Here is a 20,988-nt window from a genome sequence, read left to right on the forward strand (position 1 = left end):
ACTGCTGCAGATTCTGATGCTTGTGGTTTCTTTTTCAGACGCGGACAGCAAGTGTTTCTGAGAGCAGACGACACACCTGCCCTGCCCTCCCTACAGGTATCTATCTATCTATCTATCTATCTATCTATCTATCTATCTATCTATCTATCTATCTATCTATCTATCTATCTGTCTATCTATCTATCTATCTATCTAAAGTCAAACCAGAAAGACTTCAGACAGCTGATTTATAATTGTTGGTATTGTTTTACTAGTGAGTGCAGGACACTATAATTCATTAATGTAAGTGAGTAAAGCAAAATAAAGTAAACTGTGACATATTACACCCAAAGACTCTTCATACAGTGGACTTCCAGTAAAAGTGTTTTGTCTTTCTCAAGTGTTTTTCGTTAATTGCTGATGTGATCTTTTCACACCACAGACTGAACAGAATGAAGCATTGCTCGGTGATTGTTTGAGCGACAGTAAACTGGTTTTATCTAATTGTGTTCTTAAGTTTAACATCTGACAGCTATTCAGCTGAATTCATTACACACCGTTCTATCAGAGATATCAAGATGAATTTGTTCTGACAGTTTAACTCTGAGCTCTTCTCATATTTTATTACCATTTTCTAAACTGTGGTCAATAAACAGTGATTTAATGTGAGAACTGTTGAAGGTGTCTGAAGAGACGTTGGTTTGACTGTGTGTGTGTGTGTGTGTGTATCTGACTGTGTGTGTGTGTGTGTGTGTGTGTGTGTGTATCTGACTGTGTTTGTTTCTCTTGATTTTGTCTCGTATCTCTATGCATCTCACATCTGTGCTTGAATTAGAGCTTGTTCTCTTTCTTAAAAAAGGAAAGAGATGAGGAATAATGGTCAGAAAACAGATGAATGATTTACAGAGGAAATCATAAGCGTGTGTGTGTGTGTGTGTGTGTGTGTGTGTGTGTGACCTCACCAGCGCTCGATTCATATCAGCACACTTCCGATGTTATCTCATAAGCACACGTAGACAAACACAAAGTCACGCACATCGTGTTGAAATGAGCCTCTGTGTGTGTGTGTGTGTGTGTGTGTGTGTGTGTGCTGTAGGCGTGTACAAGAAGGACAACCAGTTTCGGCAGTGCTGGTATTCAGCCAATCAGCTTAAAAGACGATGTAACCTGTAGAACACACGCTTCTTTTAAAAACTTATTTTAATTCGTGCAGAAGATCAGATGAATGCAAGCTTCTGCACGCTGGGTTTGTGCAGACGGTGTAATTATATGTGTGTGTTTCCCATTTTAAGCTCTGAATGAGATCACAGCTGATGTGTTTCGTGTCTACTCATCGTGTGTGTGTGTGTGTGTGTGTGTGTGTGTGTGATGCTGATGTTTCCAGGTCGAACGCAAACATACGTCGATCTTCATTCAATCTAAACACTCTCGGTCTGAGAGGCTCGTTTTAGCGTGAAGAGAACGAGGGAGGGATTTTATCACCCCAGAGAAAGAGAAGAGGATGAGAGGAGGACGACAGGGTGAAGGACAGAGAGAGAGAGAGAGAGAGAGAATGAAAGATCAGGAATGAAAAGAGACCATTAGAAGATGAAATGACAGACAGATATACTGTAGAGACAGAGACAGGTATTCTGGATATATACAGTATATATTTGAACTGAAAAATACTTGAATTCATCAAAGACACATCAAATAGGAAAAATAAAATGTATCATGGTTTCCACAAAAACATTATGTGTTCAACACTGATAATAATCTTCATGTTTCTTGAGCAGTAAATCATCATATTTTTCTGATTTCTGAAGATCATGTGACACTGGAGACTGGAGGAATGATGCTGAAAATACAGCGGAGCATCACAGAAATACATTACACTTTAACACAGATTCACACAGAAAACAGATGACTTAGATTCTAATAATTTTTCAAAATTCTATATTCTATATTTTTGAACAAAAATATTATATACATAAGACATTGTTAATGTGTGGCAGATATAATAGATCCGTGTTTCCTCTCAGAAGGTGTCAGATGTGACTCTCATCCTGAATCTCCAGACAATATGAGAGGTTAATCTACTGTCACACACACACACACACACACACACACACACACACACACTCACACACACACACACACACACACGTGGTGCATTTGCATCTTAACAGAGACAGAAAGTGAGAATGAGATGAGAACTGCTGCTGTCAGCCGTCTGTGTGTGTGTGTGTGTGTGTGTGTGTGTGTGTGTGTGTGTGTGTGACAGCTGCGCTTAAGAAGGCGTCCTCTGAGGTCTCTCTTCGTTTGGTCTCTCGTCCTTAACTCTGGTTCAGTGTTGGCAGTAGGTCTCTCTCTCTCTCTCTCTCTCTCTCTCTCTCTCTCTCTGCATCACGCTGTTCTTCTCGTTTAACAGCGCTGAGTGTGTATCAGAGCGCCAGAGAAACCAATGCAGCGGCACGCACAGCTTAGAGACACACACCGCGATGCAGTTCAGGTACGACACACACACACTTGCTTCAGTAGTTTTACTCGTGGTGTGTGTCTTTGATCATATGTGTGTCATGTTTTCCATGCCTGTATCAGAAGTCTCTCTAATTAACTCATTAATGGCGTGTGATCTGGCTCCGCCCACTGTGACCGCCCCCTCGTTAAGAGCCAATTAACTGCATTTATCATACAGATCAGATCAGAGTTGGACCCTGAAAGCCTTTCGTTTATAATGAATGCATTTCTGTTTAAATGTCATTAATGAAAGCGAGTGTCTCTCTCTCCCTCTGTTTTCTGCTCGTCTGTCATCTCTGAGTTCAGAGATTGTGTGTGATGTGATTGCTGATGAACAGATGCACACACAGTCGTTCAGTGGTGATCAATACACTGATTCAGTCTGTGAGTGTGTGTGTGTGTGTGTGTGTGTGTGTGTGTGTGTCAGGCACTGCATTGATCATGTCAAGTAAAATTGATTTCTACAGCACTTTTCACAACACACATAGTCTCAATGTTTATAATATTTTAGCAGATTAGAGCTGGATGATAACATAGTTTACATTCTGAGACTATATGAACAATCAAGCTGAGATTTGCTGTATGTATAGCACTTTATGTGAGTGAGAAAGTATTTCTGCTGCATTTATTTGATCAAAAATACAGTAGAAATAGTGAAATATTATTCTAATGTAAAACAGCTGTTTTCTGTGTGAATCTGTGTTAAAGTGTAATTTATTTCTGTGATGCTCCGCTGTATTTTCAGCATCATTCCTCCAGTCTTCAGTGTCACATGATCTTCAGAAATCAGAATAATATGATGATTCACTGCTCAAGAAACATTTCTGATTATTATCAATGTTGAACACAGTTGTGCTGCACAATATTTATGTGGAAAGTGAGAAATCATATGAGTGGCTGTAAAACACACACACACACACACACACACACACACACTGAGAATCAACCACAAATCAGAATAATTAGCATATTAGATGAGCATGTGGGCCGGATGAGCAGGTGCAGCAGGTCATTCCTCAACTTTGTTTTTCTGTCCATCTGTGAGGAGCAGGAGGATCTTTAATGACCCAGAAACAGCAGCTGCAATGATGGATTGACACACACACACACACAGAAAGTTGCACTTCTCGCATAGTAGTTGATTTATCTTGTAAGTGAGAGTGTGTCAGGTGTGTAATTGTTGACTATGTTCATGCAAGTCTTTCCACTGTTGTTCTGAACACAAAACACATCATACAGAGAGAGAGAGAGAGAGAGAGAGAGAGAGATGCATGAAAGAGAGAGAGAGAGGGATGCGTGAGAGAGAGAGAGAGAGAGATGAAATTGAAACACTGTGAAGGAGAAGCAGATGATGTGGAAAATATTCTTCATCATCACCTTCTGCTCGTTCTTCCTATCCTCTCTGGTTTCGTCCGTATCTCTTGCGGGATGTAATAACTTGTTATTCTTCCTCATTCTGTCTTTCTCTGGCTGATGACAAACGCAGATTCGGCACGCTCTGTCGCTCTCTCTGTGCGTTCAGCCCTGTTGCATTCATATCTGCATATCAACTCCTCCATCGCCTCCCAGCTGTAATATAATCACTGTAACACTGCCTTTATGGCTTATTGCTCTGTCACCGGGATGCATTGCTTAATTACACTTTTAATTGGTGCATAAAGGCTGTCCTGTAGATGCTTTTGAGTCTGTATTGCATCTGCAAACAACAGCTTTCTTATTCAGGAGCTTTGCCTTGTTTTCTAAAATATCTACAGGTTCTTGAAACAGAATTCACTTGTGTAACAAAATTGTGACTTTTTTCAGAGAGTGCATACAGACAAAGATTCTCAAAGAGCACACGTTATCTTGTTTTTAAGGGTGTATCGATTGGAAAACGAGACAGAAATCCTGCTTGGAGAAGCATTTGTTGCGGTGCAGGGCTGAAGTTCAGCTTGTGGAGGCACGTAGCTCTGTGCACAGGCATGAGGATGATTTAATCAAATGAGTGGGTTATTGATGTTGGCTGTGTTTGGTCAAGCTCTTGTTGTCTGATTATTCAGCAGATGGTTTCTGATCCTCAGTGGCATTTACTGGCATTAATGTGGCTGATTTCTGTATCTGTTCATGAATCAGGCCGTCTGGGATTCAAACCCACAACCTTCTGACGTCTGGATTCTTATGTGTGTGTGTGTGTGTGTGTGTAATATCTCTCTGAAACTCTTGACACTTTTAGTGTCTCTTGTGCGTCTTCACAACTCCGGATCTTGAGCACGCAGACACACACACACACACACACACACACTGTGCCATCTGCTGCGCTCTCTGTGTGCCAGGGAAACAGAGCTGTGACACACACACAAACACACACACACACACACACTCCGTCTCTCGTGGATAAGAGCAGAGAGATTCACTTTCTTCATCACTGAGATGTGAAGATGAAATGTCAGATGACTTGATGTGTGTTAAACGTTGCAGATGTTTCATGAAACACTAGAATGAACAGAAAAAAAAAATTATATTAAATTTTTTTTTTAATTAAATTAATTTTTTTTAATAAAAAAAAAATATATATATATATATATATATATCTTGTTAAATTTATTCCAATAATCTGTTTATTTATACATATTAAATATGTGTATAGTTTACTAGAGAAGGCCAAAATAAAAGATGCAATCAGAGAAAGTGTGTGTGTGTGTGTGTGTGTGTGTGTGTGTGTGTGATATACACACACATCTACTCCGACTACCTGCAAATCTCTAAGCAGTTTCACAAAACCAATGATTTTGTTTCTGATTCACTCTTAATCACTTCACAGATCTGTTTATTTATAGATGAATTCTACAAATGATTATTCCTGTGAACACCATCATCGTTTCTCATTTCTTTAGGTCGGCCGTTTATTTATTTGTATTGAACTCTAAATCAACAGCATCATTTTTGTGCTCAATTTAGCAGCGTTTCTTCACGACTGCTTTTACAAACTCAACACTGTTTAAATCAGACAAATAAAGCACACAGCAAATTCAACAGGCGCAACTCATTCTTCATTTTAGATTAATGATGTCTGTTACATTTTTAACGTTAATTAGTTCAACTGCTCTTTGTTCCTAAAATAATTAGATTTTTTAATGTGCACCAGCAGAAAACACTGATTAGTAGCGCATAAATGATGAATGCCCGCTATAAATCTGATGTTTCCTCAAATGCTTGAAGCTTTTATATGCATAATGAATTATGATCCTTAATGAATTTTAGTCAGTCATACGTTCTCCTGATTAATTAAACCTGCAGTTAAAATATATATTCATGTGTAATTTTTTGATACCAAATTTCTTGAAGTCCCATATGGAGAACAAAAACATATTTTCAGATTTATTAATGCATATATTTTATGCATAATAAAAGTAATGTTTTGATTTAAATAATTAAAAATTTGATAGTTCTATTTCTTCTTGTGTTCTATATATATATATATATATATATATATATATATATATATATATATATATATGTACTAAATAAATCATGAATGTGATATATGAAGATATTTATTAATTAATCTATGATTTATGATGCATTTTGACATTTTATAAGGGATACATTTGTAATGCATTAAATACTTTATATATCATTATTCTATATATAAGATATATTTAATTCTTCTCTAGTCTTTTCATTATTAGACTAGTTAATATTTCTCAAATTTATTAATCTAAAAAATTCTCTGTTTATTACTTCATCTCTTTGAACTAAAAAACCTTCTTAGTGTTAGTGTTATGTGAGTGTGAGTCATTGATTTTCTTGTATTTTCACTTTTTATAAATGAAGAAAGAAACTCAAGGAAAAAGCAGCTTTTGAAATCTGGTTCTTCATTAATAGAGCGAGGGCTTCGACAGAACGCTCTTAATCAACCCTACATTCAGAGCTGAAAGAAAAGCACGAGTCGAGGTGAAGAGCTTTCAAAATGACTCAAACTGATTTCAAGGGAATGACTGCATATATTTTTAAAAGGCGTACATTTGAAGTCAGAAACAGTTTTATTTTCTGAATCAGAAAAACCATCAGTGACCCTGAAGTTCCTGTGAAGTCTCTTTCTAAGTTTCTAAGGCAGGAGATAATGGGTTAGATAGATAGATAGATAGATAGATAGATAGATAGATAGATAGATAGATAGATAGATAGATAGATAGATAGATAGATAGATTTGCTCTCATCTGTTCCACTCTACTTATATTTGATTGATTACTCATGTCTGGTTTCTTGCTAATGAAGATACCTGACCCAGAAACGCACGGCCTCATGGGATTTGTAGTCAATGTGACCCTTCAATGGCCCTCATCCTCTGAGCCAATTACTGGACTTTCATACCCGAGTTCTTGAGTCACGATGTGCTGATGAATCTGACGCACTCGACTCATCTGAGGATTCATCCGGCTCATTGTGCTAAGGATTTGTAATTGATCGTCCCCCCGGACCGGATTTAACGTCATCAGAAAGTGGAAAATCTGAAATCACAATCTCAGACTGGAAAGCAGAACAAATCCTTCAAATAATTTGCAAGCGTACATTTTTGTCAGATGCTTTATCCAAAGTGACGTAAAACTGAAGCCACAAAACACTTTTGTTAATTTAAATAATAAACAGTAACTGAAATAAACTAAATTGTGTGCATTCGTGGGTCAGTAGAGTGAAGAGGAGTGGGCTCAGCACACATCCTTGGGGGACCCCAGTGTTCAGTTTGATGGTGTGACGACCCAAACAACTGGTTTGTTTGTTTGTGAACTGGTTTGGCAACTTAGTTTGGTGACACATGACAATGATGTAATCTGAGGCACCAAGGTAGGGGAGGGGATGGGCCTGGTAAGCTCCTCTCTTGGTGGTGTAAACACAGTCCACAGTGTTGTTACCCTTTGTAGGAAAGCCTATGTGTTGGTGTATTTTTGGGAACACAATGTTTAAGTCTGCATGGTTGAAATCCCCAGCTATGATGAGAAAAGCATCGGGGTGGGCTGTCTGCTGCTCAATGATGTGCAGGTGCAGTTCATTAAGTGCCTCACTCCTGTTGCTGTTGTTGGAGCTGGGAGGGATGTATACAGCAACAAGCAGTATGGCTGTGTATTCCCTCGGTAGATAGAACGGCCGGCAATTAATAATCATAAACTTCACCAGGGGTGAGCAGTGTTTGCAGAGCATGAGGTCTTCGGTTCCCGAGGTGAAGGAGGCGTTGGATGAAGTTGAATTTCATTTATCATTATAAGTAGTAATAGGCTGAATTGCAAATAGGTAGCCTAATGAGTATTCATCATAACATTTTTATATTTATGTAGCCTACACAATAATTTTTTTTATACATGCAATCCTTTTGTTTTTAATATTTGTCATGTTTGTGTGATGTGCATCCCTGTGTGTAATAAGCAAAGGCTACGCACTATGGACCTGCCCAGAGGTGCATTTTCTACCAACGTGCCCTTTAAATAACAAAAACATTTTAGACCAGGTTTGAGTTGGTCTATGGCACAGTCTATTTTCAGCTCCTTCAGCATCAGTAATGCGCCTGAACACACTTCTTTTTTAGACCAGCATGCCATTTGCTAATTAAACGACGTGGCGCTGGACGGGAAAACCAACAAACACACTTGAGCTGCGCCTTTCGTCGCATTGCACTTGGTGTATGATAGGGCCCTAAAAATGTGGTTCTGCTGACATCGAGCAGAAACTCACGACTGTTTGTGCGCTTAAAGACAGATAGACGTGAAGAAGACATCAAAATATATCGTGACTCACAAGACAAAGAACACAAAAACAGCGTACTGACAGGAGAGAGAGAAGCCGCTGCGTGTAGATGCACCGGTTTATACAATTACGCTACAAACTCCATCATAATGCACTATTTTTTATTTAATATGTATTTTGAGCTGCAGCTTGTCATATTAATGGAGTGTATTTAAACCTAACTTAACCGTCTTCTCTGAGAGTTAGTAGACCTGTAGTTGCAAATTAAGGGGATTTATCTGACATGTAGTTGCAAAGTTACTTATAGTTAGTAGAATGCCTGAAGTGGACTATGGAAATAAAGTGTAGCCCAGTGTCTCTCTCTCTCTCTCTCTCTCTCTCTCTCTCATATAAATGCTGTTAACAGATGTAGTTTAAATGGTGTAGGGTTCAGCGGCTCATTAAAGAATCTGTCTGTATCTTCCACTGAGATTTATGCATCGCTAAAATACATTAGCAGAAAGTAATCACCTTGGCTTTACACAGCCTCAGTAGCTCGAGTATGACACTTAATGTAGCATTTCACAGCATGCGTATGTGTGTGTGTGTGAGTGTGTGTGTGCGTGTGTGTGTGTGTGTGTTACTGTCAAATGAGCTGTTCTGATTCTGAGATACAGGTGTACCTCAGCGAGCAGAACTGGGCTGTAATGCATGTGATACTGAACTGAAAAGGTTTTGTGCGGAATTTACTTAAATTATAATAAATACAGTTATTCATTGTTAGTTCATGCTAATGCACAGTGCATTAACTAATTTAATTAAACTAACTTTTTATTTGAATAATGCATTAGTAAATGTTGAAATTAACATTAACTAAGATTAATAAATGCTGTGGAAGGATTGTTCTTGCTTAGTTTATGTTAACTAAATTAGTAAACTAACAGCTAATGGAACCTTATTCTAAAGTGTTACCACATTTTAGTTAACGCACACACACACACACACACACACACACACACACACACACACACACACATACAAGAAAGACCAGGAGAAAGATAGAAGAAACTGGAGAGATGGAAAGAGTTTAAGGGGAAATAGGTTATTAAAAGAGGGATGATTATGTCATCTGATATCTACAGGGACACAAACTCATTCGCTCTGCCCTATCGTTTATCTCTCTCTCTCTCTCTCTGTGTGTGTGTGTGTGTGTGTGTTTCTATAGTCAGTGTATCATCAGTAGAAAAGTATCTGTTGTGTTGAACCTCCGGCAATGAGCTGCTCAATGGAGCTTCTTTCATAGACCAGCGATTAATGCTGCTGTGAACGTTTCTCTCTCTCTGTATGTGTGTGTGTGTGTGTGTGTATTTTTACTCCTTTCCCCTTTGGCTCTGTTTCTCTCGGCAGTGGATCCGTACAGCACTCTTTAACGCAGCGTGAAGGAGCACAGTGAAATCCAGTTACATGACTTCTTGTGTCTGTCACTGCGGGTACAGCTGTGTGTGTGTGTGTGTGTGTGTGTGTGTCTGAGAGAGAGAGACATTTACAACTTGCTGGAAATCACAAACTCATCAATAATAAGACCAACTCACGTTATAATAGAAAGCAAAGGGGAATGTATATAGAAAATATATCTGTTTTTAAACCATTCAAATTATTATTTTCCACATTAACTTTTTTTTTCATAAAAAATCAAGCTGGAAAAGTATTGTAATAATGTTTGTACAAATGTTTTATTTGTTGCTACATCATGATAGTTTTAGGTCCTTTAATCAATGCACTTTTAAAATATAACAAGAACCATCATCGAGAATGAAAAACTAATACTCAAAAGTAGAGTATCAGATCAAAAGTACAGAATAAATATGCTTAACTGGCATTAAAAACAATTTATGCTGCTTATCATACATAATTTTCAAACGATTTAGTATTATAATCAGTGATCTGCTGAATAGGAAATGTGATTTTTTAAATCTTAAAAACTAGAGTCTCTGTGATTCACATAAATGTGCACCAGTCCTCATTAATGGCTTAACGATCAGGCGAATTAATTATGCATGAGGGAGGAAGATGTTTGAGCTCCATGATTGCATTAGAAGCTCCGTCTGTGTCTGATGCTGATCTGAAGTGCAGGTTCACTCTTTATGAGCTCAGTGTGAATGTGAATTAACTGCAGGAGTGTAATCTGAATTCGAATCTGAATTGATTGGGTAATGAGTGTGATCACACAGGCCTCATCTTTACTGAGACATGGGTTTGTTTCAATGCTTCTCTGTAAAGAGGAGATATCCATTTAAATGCATTTTATTCCTTTCTTTCATCCTGGCAGATCTGTCCACAGTGAAACTTCATTTCTGTAATTTTTATTTAGAAATACGCTTTGAATGTTGATTTGTTTGAACATTTTGGAGTTCAGTTCAGTTGGATCCAAAAGAATGCATGAGCTTTTAAATATACATAAATATATATTTGATGCAATATAAGTCACTTTGGACAGTCTCTACCAAATGCATAAATGTAAATGTTGACAGATATTTGAAATGTCACCTATATTAATACACAGACTTCATCATGTTTACTAGTTACTTAACTTTTGTAAATTGTAAAAAGAATGTGTCTATATATATATATGTATACAGTATATATAGTCTACTTGAATGCTGCTTCCTCTATTCCAAACTCCTCATTACAGATTCTGGTGATAACGAACCCGTTGACCGCTTGTTGTGTGTGAAATGATGTGTGACTAAGTTTGCTAGTTTTGTGTGTTCATGCTCTAATGAGAGGTTTGAATCCTGGTCTCGCTCAGGGCCTGGACTTTAATAATGTCTGTTCCCTGCTTCACGATCTCCTCCATCGTCTGCTCGTGTCTGACTCAGGACAGCATCGGTTCTCCTCGTGTACGCCTGGATGATGTGTGATGATGTCACAGCAGTGTAAAGACCATACCATGATGATATAAAACTGGAAGAACTAGCCGTCTTATTTTAGGATTGTATAGTTTTTAATATAGTTTTACTAATTTAGTTAATTAAGGAACTCTCTCTCTCTCTCTCTCTAGGTTAATATTATGGTTATTTCAGTTAATGTTTATAAAAAGTTTCTTTTTTTTCTTTTTCATAATTATTTTTTATTTATAGTTTAGTTTTAGTTGCCTTTTAAAACCCTGGCTATGAGACAGACTGTAGCTGTAGTGTGTGTGTGTGTGTGTGTGTTTGATTAATGGATTGCTCTTTCACCGAACCTCAGTGGAGTCTCTGACCATTATAGACCATAATTATGTAAAACTGAACACTGGAAGGTCAATAACTGGGAGTAAGTGTGTGTGTGTGTGTGTGTGTACTTGTGTGTGTATTTCAGATTAGTTGTTATAAAAGAGGGAAAAGATAAGTCGATACACACCCACCTGTTTCTCTCTCTTTCTCTCTCTCTCTCTCACACACACACACACACTCGCTCTCTCTCTTTCTCTCTCTCTCTCTCTCACACACACACACACACACTCTCTTTCTCTCTCTCTCTCTCTCTCTCTCTCTCACACACACACACACACACACACTCGCTCTCTCTCTTTCTCTGTCTCTCTCTCTCTCTCACACACACACACACACACACTCGCTCTCTCTCTTTCTCTGTCTCTCTCTCTCTCTCACACACACACACACACACACACCTGAGCGAGGGCTCAGATTGAATTAGTTGTCATGTAACTGTGAACCCCTCTGCTAATGTAGATGAGGCTCTTTTTATTACACCCATTCTCTGTTTCTCAGTTTAATTATCGCTAGATGGAGGTTATAAAAGGATGTGTGTGTTTCAGCGAGAGGTTTCATGTTTCAAACCCTGCGAGCTGCGGTTACTTTAGTCACACTGTGTGTGTGTGTGTGTGTGTGTGTGTGTGAGAGAGAGAGAGAGAGAGAGTGTGTGTGTGTGTGTGTGTGAGAGCGAGTTGTTTTATTCTCAAAGATGAATATTGTTATTGAGATGTTTCTCAACACTTTTGAGATTTAAAGGAATAATCAGTTCAGTAAAAGTTCAGTTCAGTTGACAGCATTTATATATATATATATATATTTATATATTTAGATATTAAAGCATATAGAAAATTATTATAGTTTGTCCAGAGAGAGTATTTCCCCATTTACAGAGTGATAAAAATAGAAATCCCGTATCCCCTCTATAAAAACATTTTACACTAATGCGTCAACAAAATAAAACACAAATTTTGAACCTGGATTAATGCATTTCTGTTCTGGAAATGTGTGTATGTTAGAGCATATCTTCACTGATTAATGCATTTCTTATTAACCCTGAGATCTCTAAGTTCTGAATGCAGACTTGTTTTGACAGCATGGTTTGAGACGTGAAACATGTTTGAGAGACTAGAGATTACGGAGGTGTTTCTCTTGGTATTTTCCTCAAATGTCAATGTATTTGAGGAAAAATGTGCTCTTGTACTCTGAAAGCATACGTTAGAAGTCAGAGCATTTAGTAGGAACATTGAATTCTCCTCTGATCAGACTGCTTCATGTTCATTTTATAGCTCTGTGCTCTTACTGACAGCTATTGACTCAATTTAGAATAACTTAAAGAGAAACATCTGAGACCAAAACTAGATTTCTGTAGGAATTATGATGTGGTTTTTATGATGTGGCCCTGATGCTGGTGTGCTGTGGTTGCTCTGCGGTTGATCTAATTGCTTTCAGCGGAGAATTTTAAGCGATATCATTTCAGTTTGTCTGTGTGTGTTGCTGCATGGCAGCATTTTTGCCTCTCTGGCAGTCTTTGAGGTGTCGACCCACAAAAAACTAAATTTAGAGAGAATCAGCAGTATAAAAGTGAAGTGTGTTTGAGCTGAATGCGCAGTGGTTGTGTGAGCTCCTCCTGAAGTTCTCTGGGAAACAGCTGCGTCTCTCTGATGATCAGTGCCTGGTTGCATAAAAGTCTGTAAGTATTTTAACTTAAACACATCCCTAAAGGGGAAAAATTCCATGAGGCAAGGGATTTCATTAAGAGTGTTGTAACAAAAGTTCTTAACTGTCATCCTTAAGTGTTTATAATAAGTTTTCAATGTATTTTCTGGCAACATACGGCAAAAAAAAAAAAAAAAACTTAACAAAAAAAAACTTAAAAAATAAAAAAACGTAAAATTTACGATAAAATCTGGCAGCTGTGTTTGCCATAATTTTACTGTAAAAAAAAAATATGGCAGCAACATTTTAGGTTTTATGGTTTTAACTTACATTTGATATGGTGACACACACAATAAGTATTAATTTAACAACATTAGATGTATACTGTAAAAAATCTGTAAAATATACTGTAAAAATACTAATGGTTGAATTATACCGTAAAAAAATACAGTAACACCATTGTAGGTTTAACAGTTTTACTTTAAATGTACAGTTTAATACCGTAATTTAACTGATGTAATGTTAATATACCAACTTAATATTCCGTTAACCATTTAACAGGTTTGTACTGTAGCATTTTCGAAATAAATTTACCGTTAAAATCACAGTAACTTTTTTAAGATACAATCTAAATGCAAAAAAAGTAAGAAGAAACATAGTCATATATATATTCTGGGTCATATATATAAATTCTGGGAATGTCAATTAACGGTTATTACAAACTTTTTTTCATTCCAAAAACGGTATACTACCATAAAATGACATGTAATGTTCAATACAGTTTTTTTTAACCATATATACTGTATAATAAGGGTACTTACTGTTAACCATTTAACAGGTTTTGACTGTAGCATTTTTACAGTCTTTTACCGTTAAATTCACTATAATTTTTTACAGTGTACATCTCGCAATAAACAGAACATAACGAAACAATCACAGTTGTACTAATATATACAAAGAGCACAGAAAACAAAAAAACATGAAGCTGGACTGTGTAGAGACGAAGGATTTACTGACAGTAAAACTGAAGCTCTCTCAGTAATCATGTATCAAAATGATGATTTAAATCGTGCCGATTTTCAATCGTTAAAATCTCCCCTTCAATTAACCTAAAATCAGCCATTGCATTTGAGTTTAAGATGGCTGTTTTGCTCTCTTAAATATTAAGGTGAAATTGTTACTAAGGACTTTGTATCAACACTTAAGGGAACACTAATTGACCCTTAGGTTTTTTTATTACAACCCAAGTTTCACTAAGAGTTCCCTTAACCTCATAACTAAGGGATTTCTTAGGTTAAGGGCTTTCATGCAACCAGGCCCAGAACTCCACACGGAGACGATGCTTTAATTACCAGCTCCATCCGTAAATGCAATCAGTTGGTATGATGACATTGATCCATGTGTTAGCGGAGATGCCTTCATTTAATTAATTAGATTTTTTAGTTCATTGGCTTTGTCATCAGTGAAGAAATCCATACGTGTGTTTCTGAATGAAGAAAAATGTCAAATGCATGTGCAGGAATGCTTCACTGGATCTTAATTTCCTCTCTGTCTCTTACACAAAATCATTCTGCCGTTTAAAACGAAACCGTAGACGCTGAACTCTCGAAATATCGTGCGTTTCTGAAATGCACTTAGTGGTGCTTGTTAAGATGGTGCTAAGTTTGGTTGACACGTTTTTTCAATAAAAAATGTTTGAGAGAAATTGATAGTTTCATTTAGAAAGTGACATTGAAGTTACATTTTAAATGAAAGCTTAGATGTGAGGTTAGATGGAGGTCGGCGCTCATGTTTATGTCAGGCGGGTTAAAGGGCAGCTAAAACTGGGTCCTGATTTAACTCTTCCAATTTTGCCGGAGGTTCTGGGTAATGAAGTCCTTTACCTCCAGCCTTTTCTGATTGAGTCTGTAACAACCTTTGAACACTCACTACCTTTCTTTCTTTTACTCTTGTTTTTTTCTCTTTTTATCGTTCTTTCTTTCAGTCTGATGAGTCAGTCGTGTGTTTTTCTGCTCGTTTTGTTCTTGTTCTTCCGGTATTTTGCCCTCTTCGAGACCCGGCGAATAAAAGATGACGCAGAGAACTCACTCTCTTTCTCTCCTCTTATTTATTTTTTGTACAGACGAGGAATAAACAGCGGTAACAGGGCAGGTTTTATCCGGCGGGTGATAATGGAGGGCGAGCTCTAAATCACCGGTGAAAATGTCACCGCTCTCCGGATGCTTCCACTCACATAAACAGACTGCTTTTATAGACACTGGCCAGATTAAAAGGCTTTTCTGTGCTGTTTTAATTTTATTTTTTTAAAGTGTTTTAAAATTTGTCTCTCTTTATGACTCATGCCATCGCTGCCGCGGTCGCCGTGGCAACCATCTAGCCACATCGTTACCGTAGAGACGGCAGCGTTGCCCCCCTCAGAGGGAACGGATGGAGTGTGTGTGTGTGTGTGTGTGTGTGTGTGTGTGTGTGGTTAGAGCTGGCATCTATGAACTAGCATGCCATATGTGAGTGAATCTTGTACATGTTTAATAAAATAATTCAATATTTAATAACGGAAATCAACAATGATTAGCATTTGGAGCGCTCATAAACGGCATTGGATCAATTGGTTCTGTCAGTGCTTTTTTTTTTGACATGCATAGTTAAAATGCCAATTAAAAATACTGGTACAGTAAATAAAGGGCACCAAATCAGTATTTGGTTTAGACATTATTTGAGGCAGTTGATAAGTCATTTCCGAGATTTGTCCAAATGACGAGTGTTTTTGCACCAGTGCATTGTTAAAGGATCAGTGAGTCCTTCATTATTCCCATATAAACTTTGAGAGCCAAACAAAAATATTGGTATAGTAAAATTCACTAATTCGTGAGATCAGTACATCCTTTATAAAAACATTTTGTCGAGTTTAATGCATCCTTTCAGAGGCGTTGAAATCCATTAAATCAGTTCTAACAGCACTTAATGAAAGCAGCATCTTTCAGATAAGGGCAGAGCATCACGTTATTTAAAGGGGAAGTGCACGCGTTAATGAGTAGCAAAGGATTAAGCTGCATTAATTACTTTTATGCCACTGGTCAGGCTTTTATATGTAGTTTGGGGTAACAAAGGTTTTATAGGGTTAACTGAAATGATAATGCAATAACTGACACTTTAAATCAATGTTTCAAGCAACAACAACAAAAAATTGAACATAAAATAGATGAATGCAAAAATTAGCCATTGGTCATATCTAAACATGTATCCAAATGTAATTATATATATATATATATATATATATATATATATATATATATATATATATATATATATATATATATATATATATATATATATATATATGTATAATACGGGGGAGCGCAAATAGGGATTTTGCAGAGGGCATCAAATTGACTAGAAACGGCCCTGTGTGTGCGTGTGTGTGTGTGTGTGTGTGTGTGTGTGTGTGTGTGTGTGTGAGGTGAATAAGAGTGCTGTGGTTCTCCCAGAGAAATAAATGCTCAACAGGAGATGACAGCAGAACTCAGAAACTGTTACTGAGATGAGAAATTAAACTGGTTTTACCTCTGCAAACACAAACAGTCAGAACGAATCAAACTCCTGCTGTGTGAGAAGCAACACACGGCTTCATGAAGTCTTCCTCTTCTTCTCCAGATAAAAACATCCTCAAGACACAAATACCTGAAAATTCCATTAAATATTCATCTGATTGTAGTTGATTCGTTAAATAAGCTCCATTGACAGGGTTTTCTTTGTTGTTTTTTTCTTTTAGCATAAATATCTCTTAAGTTGTACATATATATTAAATTGTTTAATTTGAAAATTTGATGTAGAATTTACTTCCAGCAAGTAACACACTGAAATAAATGTGACATTTTAAAGTAGAAGGACTGAATTAAAGTAGAAGCACAATTTAAAAATTCTATGATGTATAATAAAACAAAAACTCTACTTTGATTCAAGATATATTCTCTCAAAACAAGTTGATTTCTATCTTGATTATATTACTTTTTGTGCTTGTTTTCCAGATCAAATATCTAAACATGCTGAAATTAAGATTACAAAATTACCAAATATATAAATTTTTTTTTTTTTAATAACATTTTTTTTTTATTACTTTTTTCTTTTAAATAACAAATATCGGTCGGTGGGGAAAGAAGAAATACAACTTTCTCTTTGACATAAGTTGATTTTTCTGTCCCATTGGCATTGGAGTTTCTAATTTATTTATTTATTTATTTTATAAAACAAGACTTAATAACAGCAGTAATATTGCATAAATGTATCTTGATTTAAGGATATTTTAAGAAAAATGTTTGGCAAACATTACATAGGAAATTTGCATTGTACAAAATAAAATACAATCTACTTTTATTTAAGAAATATTCTCTGAAAACAAGCTGTAATTTCTTCCTTGTTGCTTATATATCTAGTTTTTATTGTATTTATGTTTATTGTTCCTTGAAAACAAGACAAAATACCTTTTAACTACATTTATATGTGTAATAATCTTCCATTTCTGTTTACCTGTTATAATTTCAACATCTCTCTCTTTCTCGGGTGTGTTAATTGTGATTTTTATCAGAGGATTTCACACAAACACTAGTCAATGAGCAGTGAATTCACACACACACACACACACACACACACACACACACACACACACACACACACACACACTCTCTCTCAGCATGTTTTCCATCTGGACTGTTGGACCATTTTGTAGACAAACACAGGAAAGCAGGAGAAGTATTGAGGGTGTGTGAAGCTTGTGAAATAGTTTAGAGACGATGGAGATGTTTTATGGTCGTCTGAATTTCACAGCAGCAGATGGACCGATGACAATGAGACCAACCTGTGTGACAATAACAGGAACGCTGATGACGCTGTTGTCATGGCGACCGCCTCCAAAGATCCAAATGCACTCTTCTGCTATTTCACCAGAGCCACTCGAGTCGAGTAAGTTAGTATCAGTGTAATTCAGTTTATCTGATGACTTCTGGTGAAACTCATGTGCATCTTTATCAGTGCAGCAGTTTTTTCATATCAATGAAAATGTACACAATTTCAAATAACCATTAAAACTTACAAAAATTGCAAATGGCAATTAAAACGTACGAAAATGCCACTTAAAACATACGAAAATTTCAAGTGCCAATTAAAACTTACGAAAATTGCAAATTCCAATAAAAACGTAAAAAATTGCAAATGCCAAGTAAAACTTACGAAAATTGCTAATAACAATTAAAACTTACGAAAATTGCAAATGCCAATTAAAACTTACAAAAATTGCAAATACCAATACAAATTTACAAAATTGCACATAACTATTAAAACTTAAAAAATTGCTAATCACAATTAAAACTTCCAAAAGTGCAAATGCCAATTAAAACTTACGAAAGTTGCAAATAACAATTAAAACTTATGAAAATTGCAAATAACAATTAAAACTTACTAAAATTGCAAATGCAAATTAAAACTTACGAAAATTGCAAATGCCAATTAAATCTTACAAAATTGCAAATACCAATTATAACATACAAAAATTGTAAATACCAGTTAAAACTTACGAAAATTGCAAATGCCGATTAAAACTTACAAAAATTGCTAATAACAATTAAAACTTACGAAAATTGCAAATGCCAATTAAAACTTACAAAAATTGCAAATACCAATACAAATTTACAAAATTGCACATAACTATTAAAACTTAAAAAATTGCTAATCACAATTAAAACTTCCAAAAGTGCAAATGCCAATTAAAACTTACGAAAATTGCAAATAACAATTAAAACTTATGAAAATTGCAAATAACAATTAAAACTTACTAAAATTGCAAATGCAAATTAAAACTTACGAAAATTGCAAATGCCAATTAAATCTTACAAAATTGCAAATACCAATTATAACATACAAAAATTGTAAATACCAGTTAAAACTTACGAAAATTGCAAATGCCAATTAAAACTTACAAAAATTGCAAATACCAATAAAAATTTACAAAATTGCACATAACTATTAAAACTTAAAAAACTGCTAATCACAATTAAAACTTCCAAAAGTGCAAATGCCAATTAAAACTTACGAAAATTGCAAATAACAATTAAAACTTATGAAAATTGCAAATAACACTTAAAACTTACTAAAATTGCAAATGCCTATTAAAACTTACAAAAATTGCAAATACCAATTAAAACTTACGAAAATTGCAAATAACAATTAAAACTTACTAAAACTGCAAATGCAAATTAAATCTTACAAAATGGCAAATACCAATTAAAATTAACAAAATGCCAATTAAACATAGAAATTTACAAATACTAATTCAAACTTTAAAAAAATGACCATACTACCAAATACCACAACAAATATTCAAGACCACTTAAATACTGAGAGATTTAATAGTTCTGTTTAATAGTTCTGCTTAAATGTGCTGACTAAACGATTTAAACCTACTAACCAGTAAATGAGGCTCCTTTACACTGTTTTACTGTAAATAAAATGTTTAAAAAATCTAAGATTATTGAAGTACATTTTACAAGAAAATACTTTCAGTCATTCTACTTCAAAATTTAGCATATAATTCAATATAAGTTGCCATATCTTTGTAATTGTTTGTGAAATGTACTGTTTCTGAGTGAATGTGTCTTGGAGCTCACTATTATCTTTTTAAGCTCACTTTGAGCTCACTATTATCACTATAAACAGTTTTTACATTGTTTGAACATATATAATCTTCAAACCCTTACAGTTCATATTGGATGAATTTTTAAACGCTGATGCATTTTGGGATTGTCCTCTTCTCTATCATATTAATGATGCTGTTGAATGTTCAGCTCTGTAAAGCAAGCGTTGTGCTGAAGCGCTGTTGTTTATTATTTGTGGAGTAAGTGCTCGTTTTCGTTCCACTGGCGCACAAACGAGTGTCGCCGCAAGAATCTGTGCTGCATTTGCTTTCATTTCCCTGCGGCCAAAGCTCGGAGATTTGCTTCTATCCATCTGTCATCATCTCGTTACCCGCGGCGACAGGCTCCCTGGTGATGGTTGCCGGGCTGCTTGTGGAGATTTGCTGCGCTGTCGAGATGTGTTTCTTTGGTCACCACGGGAACAGAGCCGGAGGTGGCAGCACATATGTGTGTGTGTGTGTGTTGGAATGTCATTAGAATGTGTGTGTGTTTGTGTGCTTTAGATCAGTGATTTTAAACTGGTTTTGTATTGGAAATTGCAAACTCATTGTGTTTGGCCTTAAAATCAAACAGTGAATGCGTTATTAAACTTAATAGTTGATAATTATTGCAACGAAAAATTCAACAGGTTTCTCTTGATGGTTTCTAAATGTCTGCTGAATTTGACTGCCTTCTTTGAGTTTAGCACAAACTATGTTTATTGTCACTTGATGTAAATCTGTTTTTTTATGTCGTTTCTTTCATCAGTGGTGTTTAGCAGTATCAGATCAATTTGTGCTTTTATTTGTAGTATTTTTGTCTCATTTTCAAATACGAGTACCTAAAAATTATTGAAAAAATCAGTGTTTATAAATATCTAAAACTTCTTAAAAGGCACCTGTTATGCCCTTTTTTACAAGATGCAATATTGGCCTTGGGTGTCCCCAGTATGTGTCTGTGAAGTTTCAGCTCAAAATACCCCACAGATCATTTATTATAACAGCCAGAAACTGTCATTATTGGAGAGTCTCCAAAATAGTTATTTTGGTGTGTATCACTTTAAATGCAAATGAGCTGCATATTCCCGCGCAGTCAGCTGGTAGAAGCAACATGTGTTCAGTCGTACATATGGGAAGCTGAATGCACTGAAAGTGGGTTGAAACTACGGAAACTGTAGCAATTCAGGGCTGTCAATCAGCAGCTGTGGGCGGGGCCTGTGCAATGTGATGTCACATTGA

The 20,988-nt window shown here is 36.0% G+C and overlaps 1 protein-coding gene across 4 annotated transcripts in view; it reads left to right on the forward strand.

Moving 5' to 3' along the window:
* LOC113078382 (cGMP-dependent 3',5'-cyclic phosphodiesterase-like) overlaps positions 1-20,988 on the forward strand; it is an 83,352-nt gene that overhangs the window by 4,621 nt on the left and 57,743 nt on the right. For 2 of the 4 annotated variants that reach the window (XM_026250710.1, XM_026250709.1), the window contains exons 2-3: positions 39-96; positions 2,390-2,470. In XM_026250710.1, coding sequence (XP_026106495.1) covers positions 2,423-2,470 — 48 coding nt within the window. In that variant the 5' untranslated portion in view covers positions 39-96; positions 2,390-2,422. The remainder of the gene's footprint in view (positions 1-38; positions 97-2,389; positions 2,471-20,988) is intronic. The other 2 variants (XM_026250708.1, XM_026250707.1) reach the window with 1 other exon arrangement.

The sequence above is a fragment of the Carassius auratus genome, unplaced genomic scaffold, assembly GCF_003368295.1.
Source record: "Carassius auratus strain Wakin unplaced genomic scaffold, ASM336829v1 scaf_tig00025653, whole genome shotgun sequence".
In the NCBI taxonomy this organism is placed as follows: domain Eukaryota; kingdom Metazoa; phylum Chordata; class Actinopteri; order Cypriniformes; family Cyprinidae; genus Carassius; species Carassius auratus.